The sequence below is a fragment of the Paroedura picta genome, chromosome 16 (genome assembly GCF_049243985.1).
Source record: "Paroedura picta isolate Pp20150507F chromosome 16, Ppicta_v3.0, whole genome shotgun sequence".
NCBI lineage: Eukaryota > Metazoa > Chordata > Lepidosauria > Squamata > Gekkonidae > Paroedura > Paroedura picta.
Genome location: NC_135384.1, coordinates 10,008,262 through 10,029,826, shown reverse-complemented (window position 1 = coordinate 10,029,826; position 21,565 = coordinate 10,008,262). Strand labels below are relative to the sequence as shown.

The window sequence follows — 21,565 nt, the reverse complement described above, 5'->3', positions numbered from 1 at the left end:
CCAGCTACGGTGGGAGATCTCCTGCCGTCAGCTCGGGTTGGGCAGAATAATATGGAGAAAATGGCGGTAATAGATGCTATTTCAATGTTGTGATTCCAGGAGTGATATCATTGCAATGGTATGATGCAGTAGGATGTGCCCCGGAGTTTGAGGGGAATCCTAGAGCAGAGATAAATCTGTGTTCCTTTTTTCCCCATGGGATCCATCGGAGCAGGGCTGTGTGTAAGGGGGAAAACTCAGGCCATACCCAGTAGGGTATTGCTCCCCCCTCCAAGTGTTTTTCCATCATCTACCCTTACAACAAGAGCCTCTTGTGGCGCAGAGTGGTAAGGCAGTGACATGCTGTCTGAAGCTGTCTGCCCATGAGGTTGGGAGTTCAATCCCAGCAGCCGGCTCGAGGTTGACTCAGCCTTCCATCCTTCCGAGGTTGGTAAAATGAGTACCCAGCTTGCTGGGGGGTAAACGGTAATGACTGGGGAAGGCACTGGCAACCCACCCCGTATTGAGTCTGCCATGAAAACGCTAGAGGGCGTCACCCCAAGGGTCAGACATGACTCGGTGCTTGCACAGGGGATACCTTTACCTTTACCTTTACCCTTACAACCTTATTTTGTTGTACATTACAATACGATACAATACAAAACATTACAATACGATTCCAAAATAACGAAACAGCCAAAACACACACACACACACACATCCGCTACCACTTTTGGTCAGCACCTTTCTTTCTTTCTTTCTTTCTTTCTTTCTTTCTTTCTTTCTTTCTTTCTTTCTTTCTTTCTAGTTTTTCTTGTTTTTTTCTGAGATCAGGGACAGTCTGCATGTTGGGCTGAGGACGGCATGATAAAACAGCCCACTTTCATCCCCTTGTTTGTGTTGTAACGGTTTCGCGTTACAACGCAATCATGACAATTTTTCAAAAACTATTTTGGACGGAAGGGATATGCTCAAAGGGTGGTGGAAGATGATGGGGGAGTTTTCACCACATGAGTAAAACAAGTGGCGGGAAGTTTTGACTTCCTGTCTCTCAGCTGTCCCGTGCATACACAAATCCTGGGGGCAAATGGGGGAGAGCAGGCCAAAGGTTCCCTGTGCAATTGTGGGAAAAATCACGGCAACTATCCCCAGGCCCAAAACCAGGGGGCAGAGTGGCATGATGCCTCCTGTATGGTAGGTGTCTTTCTGAAGTATTTATCTCTATTCACTTGTTAAAACGGATAACCGTCCTGGCCAACAGATGGAGCTGCAATATAGGTATTATATAGTCTATGTAAGGAACGGGAAATGCAGCTTCAACAGAGAGCTCAGAGAACTTGATGAGGAATTATTGTCACTTACTATATGGTTGCTTGCGACAGAACCCAAATCAGAGAAAGCATGCCTCTGATTTCTTTGAACGATCCACTAATGCAGAGGGTTAGAAATCAAAGTACTTTGCGTAAATCACAGAAGCAAACATACTCCAGAAGCTCTGCTTTCAAAAGAAGCACAAAACATTCAAAAGAACAATGGATATTGCTTTATTTTTTGTACCCTGCTTTCACTACCCGAAGAAGTTCCAAAGTGTCTTACAAACACCTTTCCCTTCTTCTCCGCATAACAGCCCTAAGAGAAGGGCAACCGGCCCAAGGTCACTCAACTGGCTGCATGTATGGTAGGAGTGGGGGATCAAACCCAATTCTACAGATTACAATCCACTGCTCCTAAACACTACACAATGCTGGGTCTCTTAACCATGTCAGAAAGCCTTATTATAGTTCCTGGACCTATGAATATGAAAGGGAATATTCTCAATAACAATGGCTTTCGAGAAACCTCTCTATGGGCTGGATCCAAACAGACATTAAACTCAGAATCAGTCAGTTCTCAACCTTATTACATTTCCTCTTCATCCTGATTTTTGTCCATGCGTTTCCCACAATACCCAGTACAGACCCTTTGAATGGTCAAAGAGGAATGCCTCTCCCTTTTGCATCATCAGAAGAGATGGTTGGATCCCACTTTAAAAATTTATTTTTTATACATCTCCTCGTATCTTTTGCTCATAGACCGTTTCTGCACTGGAGGTTTCGTGCCAGGCTGTAGACTGGAGTTTTAGTTGTGGCAGGTTGCCCCACCTCTTCCTGACCCCCACATGGGGGAGCATTTGGCCTAGTGCACCTCATCTGCCCCCGATTTGAGCTCCTGCATGGGAGCTGGGGCAGTGAAGTTCCCAGTGCGTAAACGGTCATACTGAGACCATCTCTACGTCATCTTCTTTTCTTCCAGGTCTTTTTTCTACGGGAACTGCCAACTCTGTCCAGAAACCCCTGTACATTTGGGAGTATATCCAGAGGACAAGAGGATTTGGAGACAGGAAGACGCTCAACAAGGTATAATCCTGTAGAACTGTGTGTCTCAACATATATATTCCAATAAAATTGACTAACCACACTAAATGTATTTCAGTCTTTCATTTAATCTGGAAGGAACGGTACATTTTCACATCATAGAGTGCGATGAAAAATATCTTCACTTTAACGTCATAGAACAGAGTGAGTAAGAGAACCAGCACTGCAGCTATGAGCCAGTTTTGCAAGTCTTCCTCAGCTCATTCATAAATTAAAGTACAAGACTTGAATAAAATCACACAGTGGCACAACTGGCATTCGAGAACCATTTTTACAAAACAACCTGGTACCCTCCACCAATCAAAGTTAAATTGAGCACATGGTGTCTTAGCAAAAAAAAAAAAAAAAAAAAAGGGGCTGCTGGCAGGCAACATCAAAGCAAAGAATATATAACTACGAATTAGATGCAGGGGCATCAACATACATATCTCTTAAAGGGGCAGTTAAATAATCCTCAAACCAAACAACTAGCTACATATAGTCACAGTAAAATTACTAGCTGGTGCTGCAGTGTCAACACCAAATAGGAAGGAAATTTAGCCCAACAAATACATGGAACAAACACTTAGAAAAATATATAAATACATAATTAAATACATATATAGAAACACACTTAGATGGGTACATAGAATGAACTCTTTAGTTCCAGAGTACTATGATTCCAAATATGCTCATTTTCAAAACTGACACCAAAGATCATTGCTAACTTTATTTGCCAATCGACCCAAAATTAAACAAAAGCAGAAAGGTCAAGACTTATGTTCAGATATTGTAATAACAGTGTCTGGATCCTTGATATCATTGTGGCCTCATATCTCAGTAAAGCTACTGAGATGTCTATGTGGCAAAGAGGTTTGGAGTCTATTGCTGCAAGGACAAAAAAAAAAGTCTTTTTTCTGTCTGGTTAGCTTTGATTCAAAAAGAGACTAAAGGTGCATTTTGAACCTGATTCTAAATTCTAGATCTGTGTTCAGCTATCCTGACCGTAATAAGTCTACTGGATTGCCCTAAAAAGAGTTTTCCACAAGGGCATTGGATTATATATACTCTTTTTTTTTAAATTACAATTGGTGGCCTTAATCATTTTTTAAAACTTTAGGTGGGAATAGATCACCTCTTTTATTTCTAGAAAAAGAAGAAGAGTTGGTTCTTACATGCCGCTTTTCCCTACCTGAAGGAGGCTCAAAGCGGCTTACAATCACCTTCCCATTCCTCTCCCCACAACAGACACCCTGTGGGGTGGGTGAGGCTGAGAGAGCCCTGATATCACTGCTCAGTCAGAACAGTTTTATCAGTGCCGTGGCGAGCCCAAGGTCACCCAGCTGGCTGCATGTGGGGGAGAGCAGAATCGAACCTGACATGCCAGTTTAGAAGTCCACACTCCTAACCACTACACCAAAATGGCTCTATTTCTATTGCCAAAGGGCATACAAAGCAACCTGCTCACTTGTAACATCCACTAATCTTATAATGTCAGTAGCAGGAATACCTAAATCTGTTTGGACCCCAGTGTCTCTCAGTGACTATGTTTGTTTTAGTACCACCAAAGGTTCTACTAGGCAGCCTGGAAGATTTTGCCCCACATGCCCATTTCACCTGATTATTTTCTGAATGTCATGTGCCAGATTGGTATTTTCAAATGAGCAAACCAATTTATTACAGGGGGGATGGCCTTAACCTGTAGTCATTTCTTTCTCTCTACTACAGATGCCGGTGGCCTTGCAGATTGCACTACTCTAAGCTGGAAGCCTCGATCAATTAACCAAGTAGTCAAAATATGTGTTGTGTGAATATAATCAATTTCTTTAGTCACGTTAATTGTGTATTAGATATCTTTTGTATCTTTGATGAATGCATCATCCTGGGTGATTTACTTTTGGGTCATTTTGATTCCTACCAATGGGTCAACAATTCTACTACCATGAGTTGGATCCAACCAGCTTTTTCACCCAGCCTTGCCCAATTTAGTTATTTTTATTTCTAATTTGATTTTTACATCGCCCCTCTCCGCAAGCAGGCTCGGGGTGGTTTACACCGTATAATATAAAACCTCATTCAAACAAGTTCAGCTTCTCTATTTTCCCAACCCAATTGTCTTTCTGTCCCCATCGCAAACAGCTATTGCCCATGCAGGTTTCCTGAAAATCAGCATAGCTGGTTTGTTGCTAAATGTAATTCAACAAAGAATCTAGTTGGATCCACCCCTATGTTTATGGTATCTTTGAATAGTCCAAACAAGGTAAATTTTGAAAAAGCCACCAAATTGTAGACCACATTGGTTTCTAACAGATGGGAGCATCCAGGAGATACCTTTGACAATGTTTTCCCATTGGTAAGGAAAAGAAAGGGAAAACCATCCAGATATGTTCTCAGGTTTATATAGCACTAACTGCATTGCCTATGCCCAATAAAAGCAATTGAATCACTAGTAACCAAAGACTACTGCTGGAGAACCTATTTTTTGGGGTGGCCCCAGAGCCCTGTGGTAGAGTGGTCCTAGTTTCATTTGTTGGGATTAAATTGATAGCCACTTCTGGAGCGTGCCTCAAGATCCATTGGTCATGAGCAGTAACACTAGTATAGACACCAGGGCGTCTAGGGGCGGCACAAGAAGCGCCCCAGCTCACCACCCCAGCCAGTAGCCAAGCCTCATCCCAAGGGCAAAGAAGTGGTCCTCCAGAATCTCCCTGTGAACAAAAAGGAACAACAGGTTATACTCTGTTCTACTGTCCCCCTTCCTGTGGTGTTATTAAACAATAGCAATTCTATGCAGATAGTAGCTTAGATCTTACCAGCTTTCCTGCTAGCAAGCAAAGAAGAAGGGGCAGCCCACCCAAGAGGCACTGATGAGGACCCTGGGCCCCACTGCGACAAAAACCATTCAGGTTACAGTGAAGAAGGGAATTGATCAATATCAAGTGGAAAAGCTGGTAGGATCCAACCCATTGTGTAAGAACCCAAGGTCCACGTGCCAAGAAATTGTCTATTCACCAGAGGAATCTTTCAACCACAGACAGTAGCTTCTGATAGAGGAAGACTCCTTCCACTTCGGGGTTTTAGCATAATGAAGAAGGATGATACCGTTAAAGAAGCTTTTCCTTCCTATTATCTGGAAGGGTTTTTTGAAATAGTCATAGTCGTAATAGTAGTAGTAGTAGTAGTAGTAGTAGTAGTAGTAGTAGTAGTAGTAATAATAAAGCTGTTCTGCACCATTCCTGAAATGGTGAGCCATTGGTGTCAAGCAGGAAGCAGCCTCATGCCACTGAAAACATCAGAAAGTACAAAACTTGTGTGTATTTGTTTTTTTGTGGTGGGAGGGGGAGCCTTTTTTTCTGCTTTATTTACCTTCGATTCACCTCAGGCGGAATACAGTACATAGTAACAACCTGCATGGGTATTAAAAAGCTAAACAGCAACCCTGGGTAGGCGACAGAAAGGTTCAGACTGAAGGAAGCCTCCTATTCCATTCTCCTCATGCAAATCTTTCCCCTGACAGAGCTGCTATTTGCTCTGTTAAGGTTAAACACACGGTACCCTATATGGGGAGAGCCTCTTGTGGCGCAGAGTGGTAAGGCAGCAGACATGCAGTCTGAAAGCTCTGCCCATGAGGCTGGGAGTTCGATCCCAGCCGCCAGCTCAAGGTTGACTCAGCCTTCCATCCTTCCGAGGTCGGTAAAATGAGTACCCAGCTTGCTGGGGGGTAAACGGTCATGACTGGGGAAGGCACTGGCAAACCACCCCGTATTGACTCTGCCATGAAAATGCTAGAGGGCGTCACCCCAAGGGTCAGACATGACTCAGTGCTTGCACAGGGGATACCTTTACCTTTACCTTTTACCCTATAGGGGTCAGAATTTGGGGAGAATGTCATGGGAGTGTCATAAACTGAGGACATTTTGCCACCTGAAGCCAGTCCTCCTCATGTGTATTCAAGAGATCAGGGCTGGTTTATCCATGTAGCATGTGTTATGGGCCCCATGATTCCAGGGGCCCCACATCGTATTTTTACCATTGAGAAACCCCAGAAACATTCTTCAGGCTTTGAGAAACCCCAGAAGTGGCACAATCATGCAGAATATGGCTGGGAAGTATAGCTGGGTACATGCCCACCCAAGGCCCTTCCCCTTCCCACCCCCTCCAGGCCCATCACCGGCTATTTGGGGAAGGGGGGAAATGGGTTGATATGACCATATATGGTCATATTACCCAATAAATGTTTAACTAATGTATATATACAGTATATACAGCAGCATTTCATGAAACCCCAGTTGAGAAAGCCTGATATATGGGAAGGGGGCACTAGGAATGTGGCGTAGGATCCAACATGATGGAAGCCCAAAAAAGTTCAGGAACCACTGGCTGATTAATTTCCTATCTGTCTGTGGTCTGCAGTCATTCTGTCAGTTCTGTCCAAGCAGGGAGGAAGTGTGCTTGAAAGAGCAGGAAGTCTCCAAAAAGCCAATTGGGACACTGGAGGAGAAGACTTGAAAAATTTGAGAAAGTTTCTGTTCTAGTTATGCTAAATACGCATCTCCTCCAATGCCCCCCGTAGGATATTCTTTTTGTTCAATCATGCACACTATAGATCTTGCATATTCCAACCTCTACGAGAATTCAGAGCAGGGTTCATCTTGGCTCAAATTGTGCCCTAGCAAGTGTTGTGTTGCTTTTACCTGGCAGGAATCTTTCATCCCTTCCATGTATCCTGCGCACATCATATCATCCTTAATTATCGGGCGTGTTCCTGGAAGGAAGCTGTAAAGGTCCTCACAGGTGGTGGGATCTACAAGTGGAAGCAGCGCTTCTTGGAGAAGCTCGGGAGGCTCTACGGGTGCTGAGAGAGACAAAGAGATAGGGGATCGACACATGATTTTCTTATCCCGCCCTCCCAAATCTAGGTAGCCTAATTGGCATCTTAAGCAAATTCTACATCTTGTACAAATTATGGAACATAAGCTATCTTATTGAAGCATTGTCTGATCACTGGTATTTTATACTGCACGGCTCGCTGTCCAGTTCTGTTTTCTAAACCACTCTGACCTACCAGAATGTAGTGTGGGGACCTTCTGACAAGTGTTCTTAGGTGGTCCAAAGATAACTGTTAAGGTGAGAACCATCCCATTTTTGCAACCATCCTTAGCTGAGCTAAAAACATCCTGTTTCGTCCTTCCCAGGAATCATAGAATCATAGAGTTGGAAGTGACCTCAACCTCCTGAACAATGCAGGAAATTCACAACAATCTGCCCACCCACAGGGACCCCAATTCCCTGCTCAGATGATCTCCCCCTCCCCCAGAATCTATGGCCACTCTGGCCTGGAGGAAATTCACATCCTGACCCCAAAGTGGTGATTGGCATTTCCCTAGGGTTGTTTGAGGATGACTGCAAGGAAAATCCCAATAATAAAATAAGATCCAGAGAAACAACCTGCATGAAGACCATCAAGTGGACCCAAGCTGAGAGCTGTGCTAGAATTTGATATCCCAAATAAATCTGCCATTTCAATTCCCAGACCATCAAGATACTACCATGGCACCTGAAGATTTCAGGATGGACACTACCTGGACACTTTGCCTCTTTAAATTCTGACATGTGATTCAGGACTCTTAGCAAAATCCCAGAAGAAGCGGGGGAAAGCCAAAGGAATTCTTCAGTTTGTTCTCTTACCATTTTGCTGGGTGCTCCCCCAACCTGCAATCCAACACCCCATCCTGGGAGGGAAGACGATGGAGTGTCCTGGAATACAGGCAGGCTGGATGTGCTTAGTGAACCTGACAGGCCGTTCCAGTTCCAGAAGGGCGATGTCATTGCCCATCCTAAAATTTCTGTAATCGGAATGGAGAATGATGGTCTTCACAGCCAATGTTTCCGATTCAGGGCCAGGGTTTGAGAGATTGTAAGCCCCCAACACGACGTTATACAGTTCGGGTTCCACAACGCCACTAGAACAGAAGGATATACTCAGAACAGGAACTAATGAACAGAAGGGTGCCCTCAGAGCAAATCGCAGCTAGATGACTTAGACATACTGAGCTAGAAAGCTTTGGAGGAGCAGGGAAAACCACCAGGTGCAGCTAGGAGATTGCTTAGGGCACCAGAGCTGGAGGGGCACTACCCAGCTTTGTCAACCCACCCACTCCACCAGTGGCATTAGGTCTGATAGAGCTCCAGTGAGTGACTGGTAGGGAGTCTTCTCCTTCCCTCCTTTGGAGGGCAGGGGCCAGGGCTGCTGGATAGGGAGGTGTGGCCTTCTTCATCCTCTGCCACCCGTTCCTCCTGGCCATCTTTCCTTCCACCATGCAGAGAATGAGGATGCAGGCCGAGGCAACCTGAAGTGGTTTGGGAGGTGAGGAGCTGTCACTTTTGATGCCTCACATCTCACCACATGCCTCACCTTGCAGGTAATGCCCTTGCACTTGACTTGGGGGAGAGGGGATGAAAGGAGGGCAGTGACTTCCTCAAAGAAAACCTTCCTCACCACTGGGGAGGAGGTAGCAAGGAGGGCAGACAGCAGGGAGAGAGTAAGCAATGGGAGGGGAGGAGACAGCAGGGAGAAAGTGAGCAGTGGGAGGGGAAGAGACAGCAGGGAGAGAATGAGCAGTGGGAGGGGAGGAGAATAGGCAAAATAGTGATCGCCAATTAGGGAACCAGAAATCCTTGAGCTGAGACTGAAGGAGCCTTGTTAGATGATAATATAGCTTCTCCCTGTTCATCCTTTAGCTGTTGAAAGATGCAAGATCTGTAGTCTGCATTTTTCAAAAGCATATGCAGAATATTCTACAGGGGACATCGGAGGAGATGTGTACTTAGCATCATTAGACTAGGAGCTTCCTGATGTTTTTCAGGGTTCAGATGGGCTCATTTGGAGACTTCCTGCTCCTTTGATGACACTTCCTCCCTGCTTGCCTCCAGAACAGACAAAATGTATGCAGGATGGATAGACAGGCAGCTAGGCCTCTCTCTCTCTCTCTCTCTCTCTCTCTCTCTCTCTCTCTCTCTCTCTCTTTCTTTCTTTCTTTCTTTCTTTCTTTCTTTCTTTCTTTCTTTCTTTCTTTCTTTCTTTCTTTCTTTACAAAGCTGTATTTTTTATAATAAAATTATTTTATTCCTTTGAGAAGCCCAGGGATTTGCTCTCTATGCATCCTGAAGCTCAACCAGCAATAGCAACCTTGTGAGGAAGATTAGACTAAGACACTAGTAAGACTAACACCTCCTGCTAACCTTCACGACTGAGGAAGGACTTAAAGGTAGCACTCTATGGTCTAACAATCTAGGGCAACTGTAGGTCTGTCGAGGACAGCTCTATGAGGGGAATACTTCTTCTGAATTAGCAGGATGGCAGAAGAGATGAACTTGGGGGAATGAATTTTCTGGGAAAGGAGAAAGGTGGAGGTTGAGGGGAGTCTGAAAACCAGGAGACTACAGGAAAGAGTGTAGCACCGAATAGTTGGTGAATACAGCAGACGGCTGTTGTGTTCTCAGTGACCGAACTAGGTAAGCTCCCAACCAAGTTCTCAAATCTCATCAGCCAGGTTCCTCAAGAAGGAGAGTGACTGTCAACTCACCTGTCAAAGCAATGTGCAGCTGTGAGGACCCATCTTGAGGAAATGAGGGTTCCCCCACAAGAGTGCGAGTCTAGGAGCTGCAGGCTGGCCATCCATGGCCAGGTACCAGTCGCCGCCTCTGAACCTCCCACGATTCGAGTGGAGGGAGCCAGTCGGCCACAAGCTGGAGAAGAAAGCCAGATGGTCAGGTCAACAAGCTGGAAATGGAGCCCATACAGGACAAGTGGAGAAAGCAGGGCAGAATTTAGGAGAGAGAGGAGGGAAAGTTTCTGAAGTGGAACTGGAAAAGCAGGCAACATAGACAATGGGGGTAGAAAGAGCCATCAAGTGGTCGATGACTTACAGGAACCCCATAGGTTCCTCGAGGCAAGAAGGCCTCAGAGGTGGTTTGCTGATGCCTGCGTCTGTGTGGCACCCCTGAATTTCCTTGGTGGTCTCCCATACCAGGGCCAGGGCCTTCTCGGTCCTGGCCCTTACCTGGTGGAATGAGCTGCAGGCCCCACGGGAGCTTTCGGCGTTCCGCAGGGCCTGCAAAACGGAACTCTTCTGCCATGTCTATGGTTGAGGCCAGCATGGCAAGAAAGATCTGATGCCCCCCTCCCCCGTGTTAAGAGCATAGCACTCACTAGGTGATCTGCACTCCCTCCACCCTCTCCTGTATTCATTTTTCTTTGAAGGGGTTAGTGGGGTACAGTCCACCATGGCCTTTTAAATGTTTTTAGGAGTCTGTTGTATATGGAGGTATGTCTGGTTTGGTTTTAATGGCGGTTTAATGGGTTTTTTAAATAAAACTGTAAACCGCCATGAGCCAGTCATAAGAGTTCTAAGCAATATGTCCAAATAGAAAGAAAGGAAGGAAGGAAGGAAGGAAGGAAGGAAGGAAGGAAGGAAGGAAGGAAGGAAGGAAGGAAGGAAGGAAGAAAGAAAGAAAGAAAGAAAGAAAGAAAGAAAGAAAGAAAGAAAGAAAGAAAGAAAGAAAGAAAGAAAGAAAGAAAGAGATTTGGGTCCAACCTTACTGAGGTTTTGCAATCTGATGAGATAGGTCTAGGACAAGTACTGAACCAAAAGCCATTGGAGAAGTTGCTATTTACCTGGTTCCAGCTGAGCCTCTGCAACACCTGCAAAGATAAGGCCAGAAAGGTCAGGACAAGTACAAGTAAGGATTTTCCTGGACAAGAGAGCATTAGGCGACCAGAAGTAGATGAGGAAATGGTTCGTGGAGTTGTGTGAATAGAGAACACGGGAAAGTTCAGATTCTTTTGACCCAGAACCTGCATTTAACATCAACTGGGCCCACCCATCAAAAATATGCCCCTGATCCACATCCACCCGGAGCCCCCTCACTGGCCATTGGGGGAGGGGAACTGGTTGCCATGGCCATATATGGTCATATCACCCAATAAATATTTAGCAATTTTAAAAAAAATATAAAAATTACTTAACTTCCACCCATTCAGGAAAGCCTTCCAGGGCCAGTATGAAACCCTGGTGGAGAAAGTGTGGTCCAAGGATAGAGTGCACAAGAGCTGTCTGTATTTTATTGCCAGTTCTTATTCGCAGGTTCTGTGCCTCTCAAAATAGAAGCCTTACAATGCAGGGGAAGACAGAAGTCGATTTCCTGACGGTCCCCAAAGCTTTAACAGATTAAACAACCCTCCTCTCTCCCACTCCCCTTGAGATGCTTTGGGATAACTGAGATTATTGAGGGCTCTGTTTTTCCGTCGTGTATCTTGTTGTAGTTTAATGACTGCGATTTTTATCTGGGATTTTAATTGGAGTTTTATGGGGGGGGGTTACTCAGATGTTGTAACCTGTCACGAACCATCAGGGAGTGACGGGAAATAAATCAAATTAATAGTGATAGTGATAGTGATAGTGATAGTGATAGTGATAGTGATAGTGATAGTGATAGTAATAGTAATAGTAATAGTAGAAGAAGAGTTGGTTCTTATATGCCGCTTTTCCCTACCCGAAGGAGGCTCAAAGCGGCTTACAGTCGCCCTCCCATTCCAATAGTAATAGTAATAGTAATAGTAATAGTAATAGTAATAGTAATAGTAATAGTAATAGTAATAGTAATAGTAATAGTAATAGTAATAGTAATAGTAGAAGAAGAGTTGGTTCTTATATGCCGCTTTTCCCTACCCGAAGGAGGCTCAAAGCGGCTTACAGTCGCCCTCCCATTCCAATAGTAATAGTAATAGGAATAGGAATAGGAATAGGAATAGGAATAGGAATAGGAATAGGAATAGGAATAGGAATAGGAATAGGAATAGGAATAGGAATAGTATATTAGCTGTATATTCTTTCTAATCTCAGCCGAGCAATGGAAGCACAACATATTGCCCACCTGAAAACAAATGGCAGGGGGGCAACCATGTAAGAGGGACAGCCCTCGTTTGAAGAACGCGTTCAGTCATCGCGATCCCATACAGAGGTCGTTCCCGGAAGAATACAAACACTGAGAGACCAATAGAGGCAGTTTGCCATTGCTTGTCTCAGAGTATCCCACCCACGTACTAAACCAGGGATATCCCTGCTTAACTTCCAAGTTCTGACAAGTTCACAGTATGCTGAGCTATCAAACTAAATTTGGAGGGGGGGGGGAGAGAATTCCTGGTAATGCAAAGTGAATCAAGCAAATCAGTGCCTGCTTAACAGCATTCAACCCCCCTCTGCAATTTCCCCCTAACCCTTCCAAGCGCGGATTGCACAAGGATCTATAAAACACCTCTTTCAACAGGGCAAACCTGTGTGGTCACATTGCATGCCCCCCTTTCTGAGCACTGGCATTTTCAGATCATACAGTGCAATCCTAGGCAACCATTCTTGGGTGTGAATAACCTCCATTAAGAGTCACTGTGGTGTAGAGTCAGAGTACCAAACGACAACCCACTAGACCCGCGTTCAAATCCCTGCTCCACCAGGGAAGTTTACTGGGTGAGCTTCGGGCCAGGTGTACCCTCTCAGCCCAATCTACCTCCCAAGGCTGTTGTGAGAATAGAATGGAGTCAAGCAGAAGGCTGTCCAACCCCATTGGAGATCAGGCCAGGGGACTGATCCAGTAAATAAAATAAATTAAAGCAAATAGACCTGATAAGGGCACTAAGGAGACCTGTTTAGGCTTTCTAGCTTATTTGGGAATATTAGCAAGTGAAGTATATGAAGCCACCTGAGACCTTCACTGTATCCTCCTCGATTTTGTCTCCACTAACCAGCTGGGATGGATCACCAGCCTCTCAGAGCTATTTCTTCCCTAATACCCACTATTATCTGAGATCCTTCTTTTTAAAAATGTAGGTGCCAGGAATAGAGCCTAGGACCTTCTGTCCAGCATAATCATTCCTTCCCATGCCCCAAAATCCACAGGGAAGGACATTCCCTTCTCCCAGTTGGGAAAATCTGGAGATGGAAATGTTCTCTTACCAATCTGGATAGAGAAAAGGGTGAGGATCTTGATGCCCAAACCACTCCACATCTTCATTTTGTGGACTTCTTTCACCTGCAACAGACTCGGAGCTGAGGCAGCAGTAAAGCAGAGTAATATTGCTATGCGTGACGAACTTAAGCCAAATGCCCTCTTCGATATATGTACTCTGCCCTCTCTGGCATGACTCACCTGGACATACCCTGGGAAGTTGCCTGTTACTATTGACTGGGGAATTATTTGTTAAACTCTTCCTGGACATGTAGCTCGAACACGAGTTTGACAGCTTCCTTTCACTCCAGGAAGAAGAGAAGCGGAGGTCTATGTCTCTGAAGAGGCATGTGGCCATGAAGTCAACGTGGGGAATGGGGGAAAGGCAGAATCGTGAAGTTTCTGGGAGGAACTTGGGTTCTGATGTTTCACACTTCCCACTTCCCTGAAGAGTTGGAAATTCCAAGGTAGCCTTACTGGTTGCTCTACCAGGAGGTAAAGTAAGGCAATTGCCTCCAGTGGTGGATTTGGGGAGATAGCAGCCTTCGGTGCCACCACCCACCATGAGACCCCCAAGTAGTTGGGCGATGCATGGTCTTGGGTTGGGTGCAAGAGAGGAGTTGGGTCTCTTTGGTGGTGGCCTCACCCATCCCAGTTGCCAGAGCACCTCACATTCCTTCCTTCCTCATTCTCAAAGTCTCATTACAGACATGGCAACGAGTCAACCATGATCAAAGGGGCTTCCAGAAGCCTCGCAGTATAGCCCATGAAGAATTTTTTTTTCTGTGAAGGTTTGAACTGAGCATTTTTACATTTTCCCCCCTCTCCAGGCAGGGACCAGAGAAGGCAGGTCACCTTCATGACAATGGGTGGGTCAAGTTCTCCTCCTTTCTCCAAGAAGGAAATAAAGGTGAAGAAGAAGAAGCAGAAGCAGAAGCAGAAGCAGAAGCAGCAGAAGCAGAAGCAGCGGAAGCGGAAGCGGAAGCAGAAGAAGCAGAAGCAGAAGCAGAAGCAGAAGCAGAAGCAGAAGAAGCAGAAGAAGCAGAAGCAGAAGCAGAAGCAGAAGCAGAAGCAGAAGCAGAAGCAGAAGAAGAAGAAGAAGAAGAAGAAGAGCTGTTTTTTTGTACCCCACTTTTCACCTGCCCTTTCTTTCCCCACAACAGACATCCTGTGAGGTGGGTGGAGCTGAGTGAGCTCTGAAAAAACTGTGACTGGCCCAGATTCAGCACCTGGCTACATGTGGAGAAGGAGACAGCAATCAAACCCAGTTCTCCAGATTAGAAGTCGCTGCTCTCAGCCAATATACCAAGCTGGCTCTCTTGGACTTTCGACTAGACAGCCTGCAGGAATGATCTTCAGGAGATCTTCAGGGAGGGCCTCTTTGACACAGCCCAGCCTGGTCAGTGGGTGGAGAAACAGAAATAATAAAAACTGCTTGCAGCAAGAGGCAACATTTCTGAGTCAAATGGCATTCCCCACCGCTTCTGTAGGTCTGCAGGCACAGTCAGTCGAGTCTTTAAAAAAAATCACAACCAGTCTGGCTCTGTGTTGCCAGCAAAAGCAAGATAAGACCCTTCTTAAACAGATTGATTATAGCACTTGCCTCACATAGACTGGGACAGATTGATCATAGCATATTCCTTTAATTTAATTTAATTAAACGCAGACTGTTAGACATAGAACTGTAGGAACTTAGCAGTAAAGCTAGAAACGTTTGCTCGCCATTGAGCTGGGGGATCTCACCAAGATCTCAGCCCCTAGCTGCGTACTTCTACCATCTTCCCGCCCCCCCCCCCCCCCGCAGTAAAAAACTTCCCAGGCCGCAAGCTTGCGGCCCGGGAAGCATCTTACTGCGGGAGGGCGGGGAGAGGGAATTAGGGCCGGGCCGCACCCGTGCGGGCCATGCCCGCGCATTGCGCATGCGCAATGCGCGGGCACGGCCCGATGCGTGGCAGTGGTCCGCGGGGGCGCGGCCCAATGCCCTGCCAGTCCCCAGCCTCAGAAAGGTTGGGGACCACTGTGCATGGGTATTATGTGGTTTTATTGTGATTTTAATGTTTTATTGTGAACCGCCGTGAGACCTTTTGGGGAACGGCAGTATCCAAGCCTAAAAATAAATTTAAAAATAATTAAAATAAATACATGTATGTCGAACATGAGTATGAATCATGAAAAATGTGAAAAGCAGTCTTGGAATGTCCATTCTATGACACTTGGGTGTAAAATGCTCCAGAGTCTGCTAGAACAACACCCCAACCAGTTTCCGTTTCTTTCCAATAGCCAACGCCTCTCTCACACCCTCAGATCTTCACTCGGCCTCCTATCTATGACTGGAAAGATCACGCCTACCCACAATGCCGATGGAGGAAAGATTTCCTTTATTTACTTAGTACATTTTTATCCCGCCCTCCTTCTCCAGAGCTTAGACCGGCAGATGTTGTCCTCCCCGCCTCTTCATTCATGAAACATCAGCAGGTGGACCGGTGAATCAGTTGAAAACGTGATTTCGGCATGGCTAGAGAGGTAGGGATGCCAGCTTCCAGGTGGGGCCAGGGGATCCCCTGGAATGACAGCTCATCTTCAGATTACAGACATCAGTTTCCCTGGAGAAAAATGGAGTATGGGGGGTGGATTTTAGGGCATTGTACCCTACTACCATTCCTGTTCTCCCCAGGCTCCATCCTCAAATCAAAGTACAAGGAGGGGGTAAAACGAAAACCTAATTGGAATTAGCTAGGACATGAAAGGTTGGACGTCCATGCAGTTTAGACAACAAGTTACAAAATCATATAAACATGTATTATGTGCAGCTTTTTAAACAATTCTCTGTTAAAAACACACACGCCCATAGGACATTGTTGAAAAATTAGCACATGCACCATACAAATCTTAGGCCTTAGACCTGATGGGTTTCGACCCTCACTGGATCTTCCTCAGAGGTCTAATTTTTGACACACACCCATGGATAAAATACAAAATACACAACAGAACCAGTAAAATAAATACATTATGAGAATGTGTTGTTTAGGGGTCCGTCGAAACGGATCAGACGGAAAATGTCCATCTATCAGATAATAGTCCCCTTCTTTCAGGCTGCCAAGACGTTGTGGTGTGTGCCCATGAAATCAGTGCATGCACAAAGGCAGTTGAGGTCCATCCCCAAATCTCCAGAACTTTCCGAGCCTGAAATTGACACCTCTCCCCTCCATCCACCACCCCACCTACTAGGAGGCCGTTTCTGCCACGGGACTTACCTGTTCATCTGGCACTCTTACCCTAACCCTCCTTCCGGTTTATATGCTTTGTTTAATTGTTTTCGCATTGACTTTAACAGTCTTCTAACGGTCTTGTTTTTATTGCTCTCGTAATATATATATTTTAAAATGTGTTAATGGTTTTGAATGCACAGCACCTTGGGGAGCCTGTTGGATTGGAAATGTTTTAAATAAGTACATTTTCACAGGTAGAGGCACACACAGCAAAGCAGCTTGGCTAATGCCAGTCGTGCAATCCCAAGCAGAGTTACACTCTTCTAAGTTTGTTGAGGCCAGTGGGCTTAGAAAGGCCTAAAGTCTACTTAGATCTCTGTAGACCTCCAAACATCAGCACCTGGAAGTGACCTCACGACTATATTTGCACCCATTAAATCTTCTGATTTGCTTTGTAAATGGACCGCATTACTACAATCCATCTCAGAAGTCACTGGAAAGTACATAAGCGTGACAAAATCGTGCTTCTCGAAGAAAAGCCTCCGATGGAGGTGATGGGGCCTCCTTTCTGTTTTTGGTGGTTTTCTGTTTATTTGCTGTTGCTATTAGTGTGTTGCTCCGTTTCCTTCACTCCTATTGGCCAGCCCTTCCTTCTTTGGCCTGGCATGCTTTTGTTGAATGACAACCTCACAATCTGAAACAGGCAAAGAGGGAAGGCTTCCTGTTCACGCAAACCTTGCGGTCTTTCTCGTCTTGAGATCAAAGGCAACACAGAAGCGCTTCCCAGCAGACTTAATCCCCATAACTGTTAATTCCCCCATTCGGGGGAGTGGAGCTGAAGAGTAATACAGGAATGTAGACCACCTGGTTGGCCCATTACAAGAAATTCCAGAGATCACAGTGGGTAATTCGTTCTTTGTTACATTTCAGCCCGCCCTTCCTTCAAGGAGCTCAGAACACGTCTCCTCTTATTTTAGCAGCACAAGCTTATGATGCAAAGTGGCAGCAATGGTCTTCCATGTGGGCGGTTTCTCTGCACTCTTCCAGCTGCAGTTCCCATAACGGCCAACAGAGAAGGCACTTTTTCTGAAAATATAGGCACTAATTAACCAACAGATATACCATTATAGCTGGATCATCAATATGTCAGTTGCCTTTTGTGGCATTTAGCCCCTCTGCCCAGTGAGTAACGTTCTGTTCTGCTCTCTGAGGCATCTAGGTACCATCCGCTGTCCAAGTCTCCCCCACATGCAGCCAGCTGGGTGACCTTGGGCTCGCCACAGCACTGATAGAGCTGTTCTGACTGAGCAGGGATATCAGGGCTCTCTCAGCCTCACCCACCCCACAGGGTGTCTGTTGTGGGGAGAGGAAAGGGAAGGCGACTGTAAGCCACTTTGAGACTCCTTTGGGTAGAGAAAAGCGGGATATAAGAACCAACTCTCCTCCTCCTCCTCCTCCTCCTCCTCCTCCTCCTCTTCTTCTTCTTCTTCTTCTTCTTCTTCTTCTTCTTCTTCTAGGTGTCAGTTTCCAATGTAAGGTATGAGCCATAGCCGGATTATCCATGTAGTACATGTAGCACTTCCAAGGGCCCTGCACAATGCGTTCCCCCATGGATCAGGCCCATAGCCTCTCTCCTCCCACCTTTCCCCTCATTAAGGACTCAGTGGCAGCTGGGGAGAGCCCTCCCTCCCACCCAGAGAAAGAAAAAGGGGTTTAACTTTTTAAAAAATGTATTCCCTTATTTTGGCAGATTGACCCACCCCTCTCCCAAAGTGGCCATTGTTAGGTCTGGAGGAAGAGGAAGGAGACAGATCTTGACCATTGAATCCTTGCTGACAAGGCTCTTCTTACTTCTGAGGGCTGTGGCCGGGAGGCGTGGCCAGGTGACATCACTTCCTGCTACCTCAAAGCCTGAAAAATATTTCGGCGGGACCTCCAGGGTCCAAAGGTTGAAAAAGCCTGCTCTAATCACTATGCCAAAGTGGCCAAAGCAAGACCAGCTGAAAAACTACAACAAAGAAAGCAAATTTCTCATTTCATTGAAATTCTCCATCAGAAACGGAAAAGGAGGCCAGGGTGTCAGGACCCCTGAAATCTGAAAAGGTCTGAAAGGTGGGATGCAACATTAATTAGATAAAGAAAGATCACAGATGGCCTCAGAGAAGCATGGCTGAAAACATTTAAAAAATAGCTTGTAAGAGAGCCAAGTTTGTGCTGGACTAGAATTTGGGAGCAAAGATTCGAATTCCCACTCTACCATGAAGTTCACAGAGAGACCTTGGACCATCCACCTTCCTTCAGCCTAGCCTACCTTATAGGGTTAGTGGCGTGAGGATAAAATGGAACAGGGGAGAGCGATGGATGCCACCCTAGGCTCCTTAGGGGAACAGAGGGATACAAAGTATTAAATAATATATGTGGAGTTCAACCACGGGAAGAAAAATGGAGCAATTGTTATCCTTGCCACTAGATGGCAGGATTGGCATATTTTTCAAACTGGGAACTGGTTTCCTTTCCTGATGCATCCCCATGAAAAACAGAGTCCTCTTAAATATTTATTGTGGCAGAAACTTTAGTCGCCTACAGCCTGCTTGGTCTGATGCATGATCTGAGTTCTCAGTTGGCACATATGGACAACCGCAGTCACAGAGAGAAAAACACAGCGAAGGGGATCAAAAAGGAAGGAAATGCCGATTACGGCAGCGAGATGGTTACACGCTCCAAAAACGGAAAGCCACAACAGAAGAACGGTTGATAAAAAAGGTGCGATTGGCAGAGATGCCCAAACTTACTTCTTATAGGGCTCCTTATAGACTCTGTGTGACACAAACAAAAATGAAGTTATGCTGCGAGTTGGAGCATTGGGGGGGTGAGATTATAGGAAAAAGGGGGAGTAGATACAAACATAAAGGAAAAAAAATAAGTCTTATTTCTTAAGTCTTATAAGAACCTTCTTATTTCTTTCTCCACCTTTCTAGCTTTAGTTATGCATTCTTCCTTTCTTCCCCTCCCCCGTTCCTTTCGATTTTTTGATGTTATGCTTTAAAACCTTCAGCACAAGTTATCTTTAAAAAGCAATTAAACGCAAGGCACGGAGTTTGTGATAAGCACATTTCACGGTCGTTGTGACAGGCGATAAAACAATCCATCTCCATTTACAAAGCTAACTGGAAAGTGTCAAAGGCGGCCAAACTATAGTTCTCCAGAAGTCCATGGACTACAGTTCCCATGAATTGTGCTGGCAAGTGCTATGCTGGCAGGGGCTCATGGGAATTGTAGTCCATGGACGCCTGGGAAAGCCACCCCTATTCGGTCTTCACTTAAAGCATGAAGCTGCCTTATCCATCAAGAGGAATTTTGCCTACTCAGGCTGGCAGCAGCTCTCAGGATCTCGGAAAGAGGCCTTCCCCATCTGCTGCCTGATTTGACCAGGATCAAACCCAGGACCTTCTGCATCCGAAGCAGGTGCTCTACCTCTGAGCCACAGCTCTTGCCTGGCAGCTTTGCGTGGAAGATTTCCTCTGCTAGTTCAGACTTTCAGATGAATTGCAGAGCGTTCCTTATCAGCTGAGCCATTCATTCCTAGGCGGACAGCAAACTGCAGTGGCTGAGATATGTAGACCCTGGTCGTTTCCCCAAGAGGCTTACGATGTCAGTCTGCCTGCCTCCATCTTATCCTGAGAGGGGACATGGGTGCAGAGCAGGCCTTTGTGTGCATGGCTGAATCTGGTGGCTCAGCTGCTGGGCCTGCTAGGTCAGGGGTAGTCCACCTGTGGTCCTCCAGATGTCCATGGACTACAATTCCCATGAGCCCCTGCCAGCGTTTGCTGGCAGGGGCTCATGGGAATTGTAGTCCATGGACATCTGGAGGACCCCAGGTGGACTACCCCAGTGCTAGGTGATCCATGGTTGCTGCTGCTGAATAATACATTTAGACTAGAAAGAGAGATCTAAGGTAGGAGCTGAGGGTGTGAATGCAACCACTTGAGTGTCACCTCTGGGCTCTGTGGTCTAGGGGCTAGGCAAGGACGAGGCAAACTGGGTTTCAAAAACCCCCACCGGGGCTAGTCACGGACGCCAGTAGTAATTTGAGCTCTTTATTAAGACCCCAGCATAGTACAAGTACAACTGAGAACTGAACCAAATAAACCCCCCCAAACACCAACCGTCCACACTATTGGTCATTTAAACTTTAAACTGATGGGATCTAGCTACACTTTGGTCAATTTCACGCTGTGACTTAAATAACCTTCCATTATTTTGTCATCTATTTTCTGATCCCTATACAAATTCGGGGAAAAAAATTGTACACATCTTTCTTGAATATTTTTATCTCCTATGAATACTGCTTGTCCATCTTTAAGTTTTCTCCTTCTTCTTTTGGCTTTGTCTTGTCTCAGTTTAGTAGCCAGCCATCTACTTGGTTTGTTAGCAAATTTAAAGTTATTTCTTTTAACAAATTTCACTTTTCCTCCCTCCCTTCCTTATCAGAAACTGCAGACACATTCAGAGGTGGTTTGCAATTGCTCACCTCCACGTCACAACTCTCGAATTCCAAGGTGGTCTCTCACCCAAATACTAGCCAGGACCGACCCTGCTTAACTTTTATGATATTACAAAATCCAGGTAGCCTGTTCAAGCCAGGACACCTGTATTTCTCCAGAGGGGCAATTCTAGTTTCTTGAGAGCCACTTTCCGTTTCTGGCGCACAGAACTGAGACTGCCAGATCTGCCTCCAAATTACAATTCAGCAGCTGCATGCTAGAGCTTCCCTCTAAAACTTCTCTCTTCCCCCCTCCCTTTTCCTCCCTTCTTTTCATTTTGCCCTCTTTTTGCTGAAGTCGTTAAACTTTGAAGTCTGCCACTGTGCAGCGATGTGATGGGTGACAAAGACGCTTTGTTGCGTGATCAACAGAAGGTCCCTATTCAGGAAACACAGAGATGCGGGGAGGTCAAGCACGTGAAAGACCAATCTGCATC

At 45.7% G+C, this 21,565-nt stretch overlaps 1 protein-coding gene across 1 annotated transcript; it reads right to left on the bottom strand.

The window, feature by feature from the left end:
• Window positions 1–2,441: 2,441 nt before the first annotated feature.
• On the bottom strand, window positions 2,442–13,508 carry LOC143826208 (serine protease 27-like). Its single transcript, XM_077314882.1, has 6 exons — window positions 13,385–13,508; window positions 11,050–11,076; window positions 9,959–10,121; window positions 8,061–8,335; window positions 7,067–7,227; window positions 2,442–5,080 (listed from the first exon to the last, which is right to left on the bottom strand). The coding sequence occupies exons 1-6, from the start codon at window positions 13,440–13,442 to the stop codon at window positions 4,769–4,771; spliced, it is 996 nt and encodes a 331-aa protein (XP_077170997.1). The 5' UTR covers window positions 13,443–13,508; the 3' UTR covers window positions 2,442–4,768.
• Window positions 13,509–21,565: the final 8,057 nt, after the last annotated feature.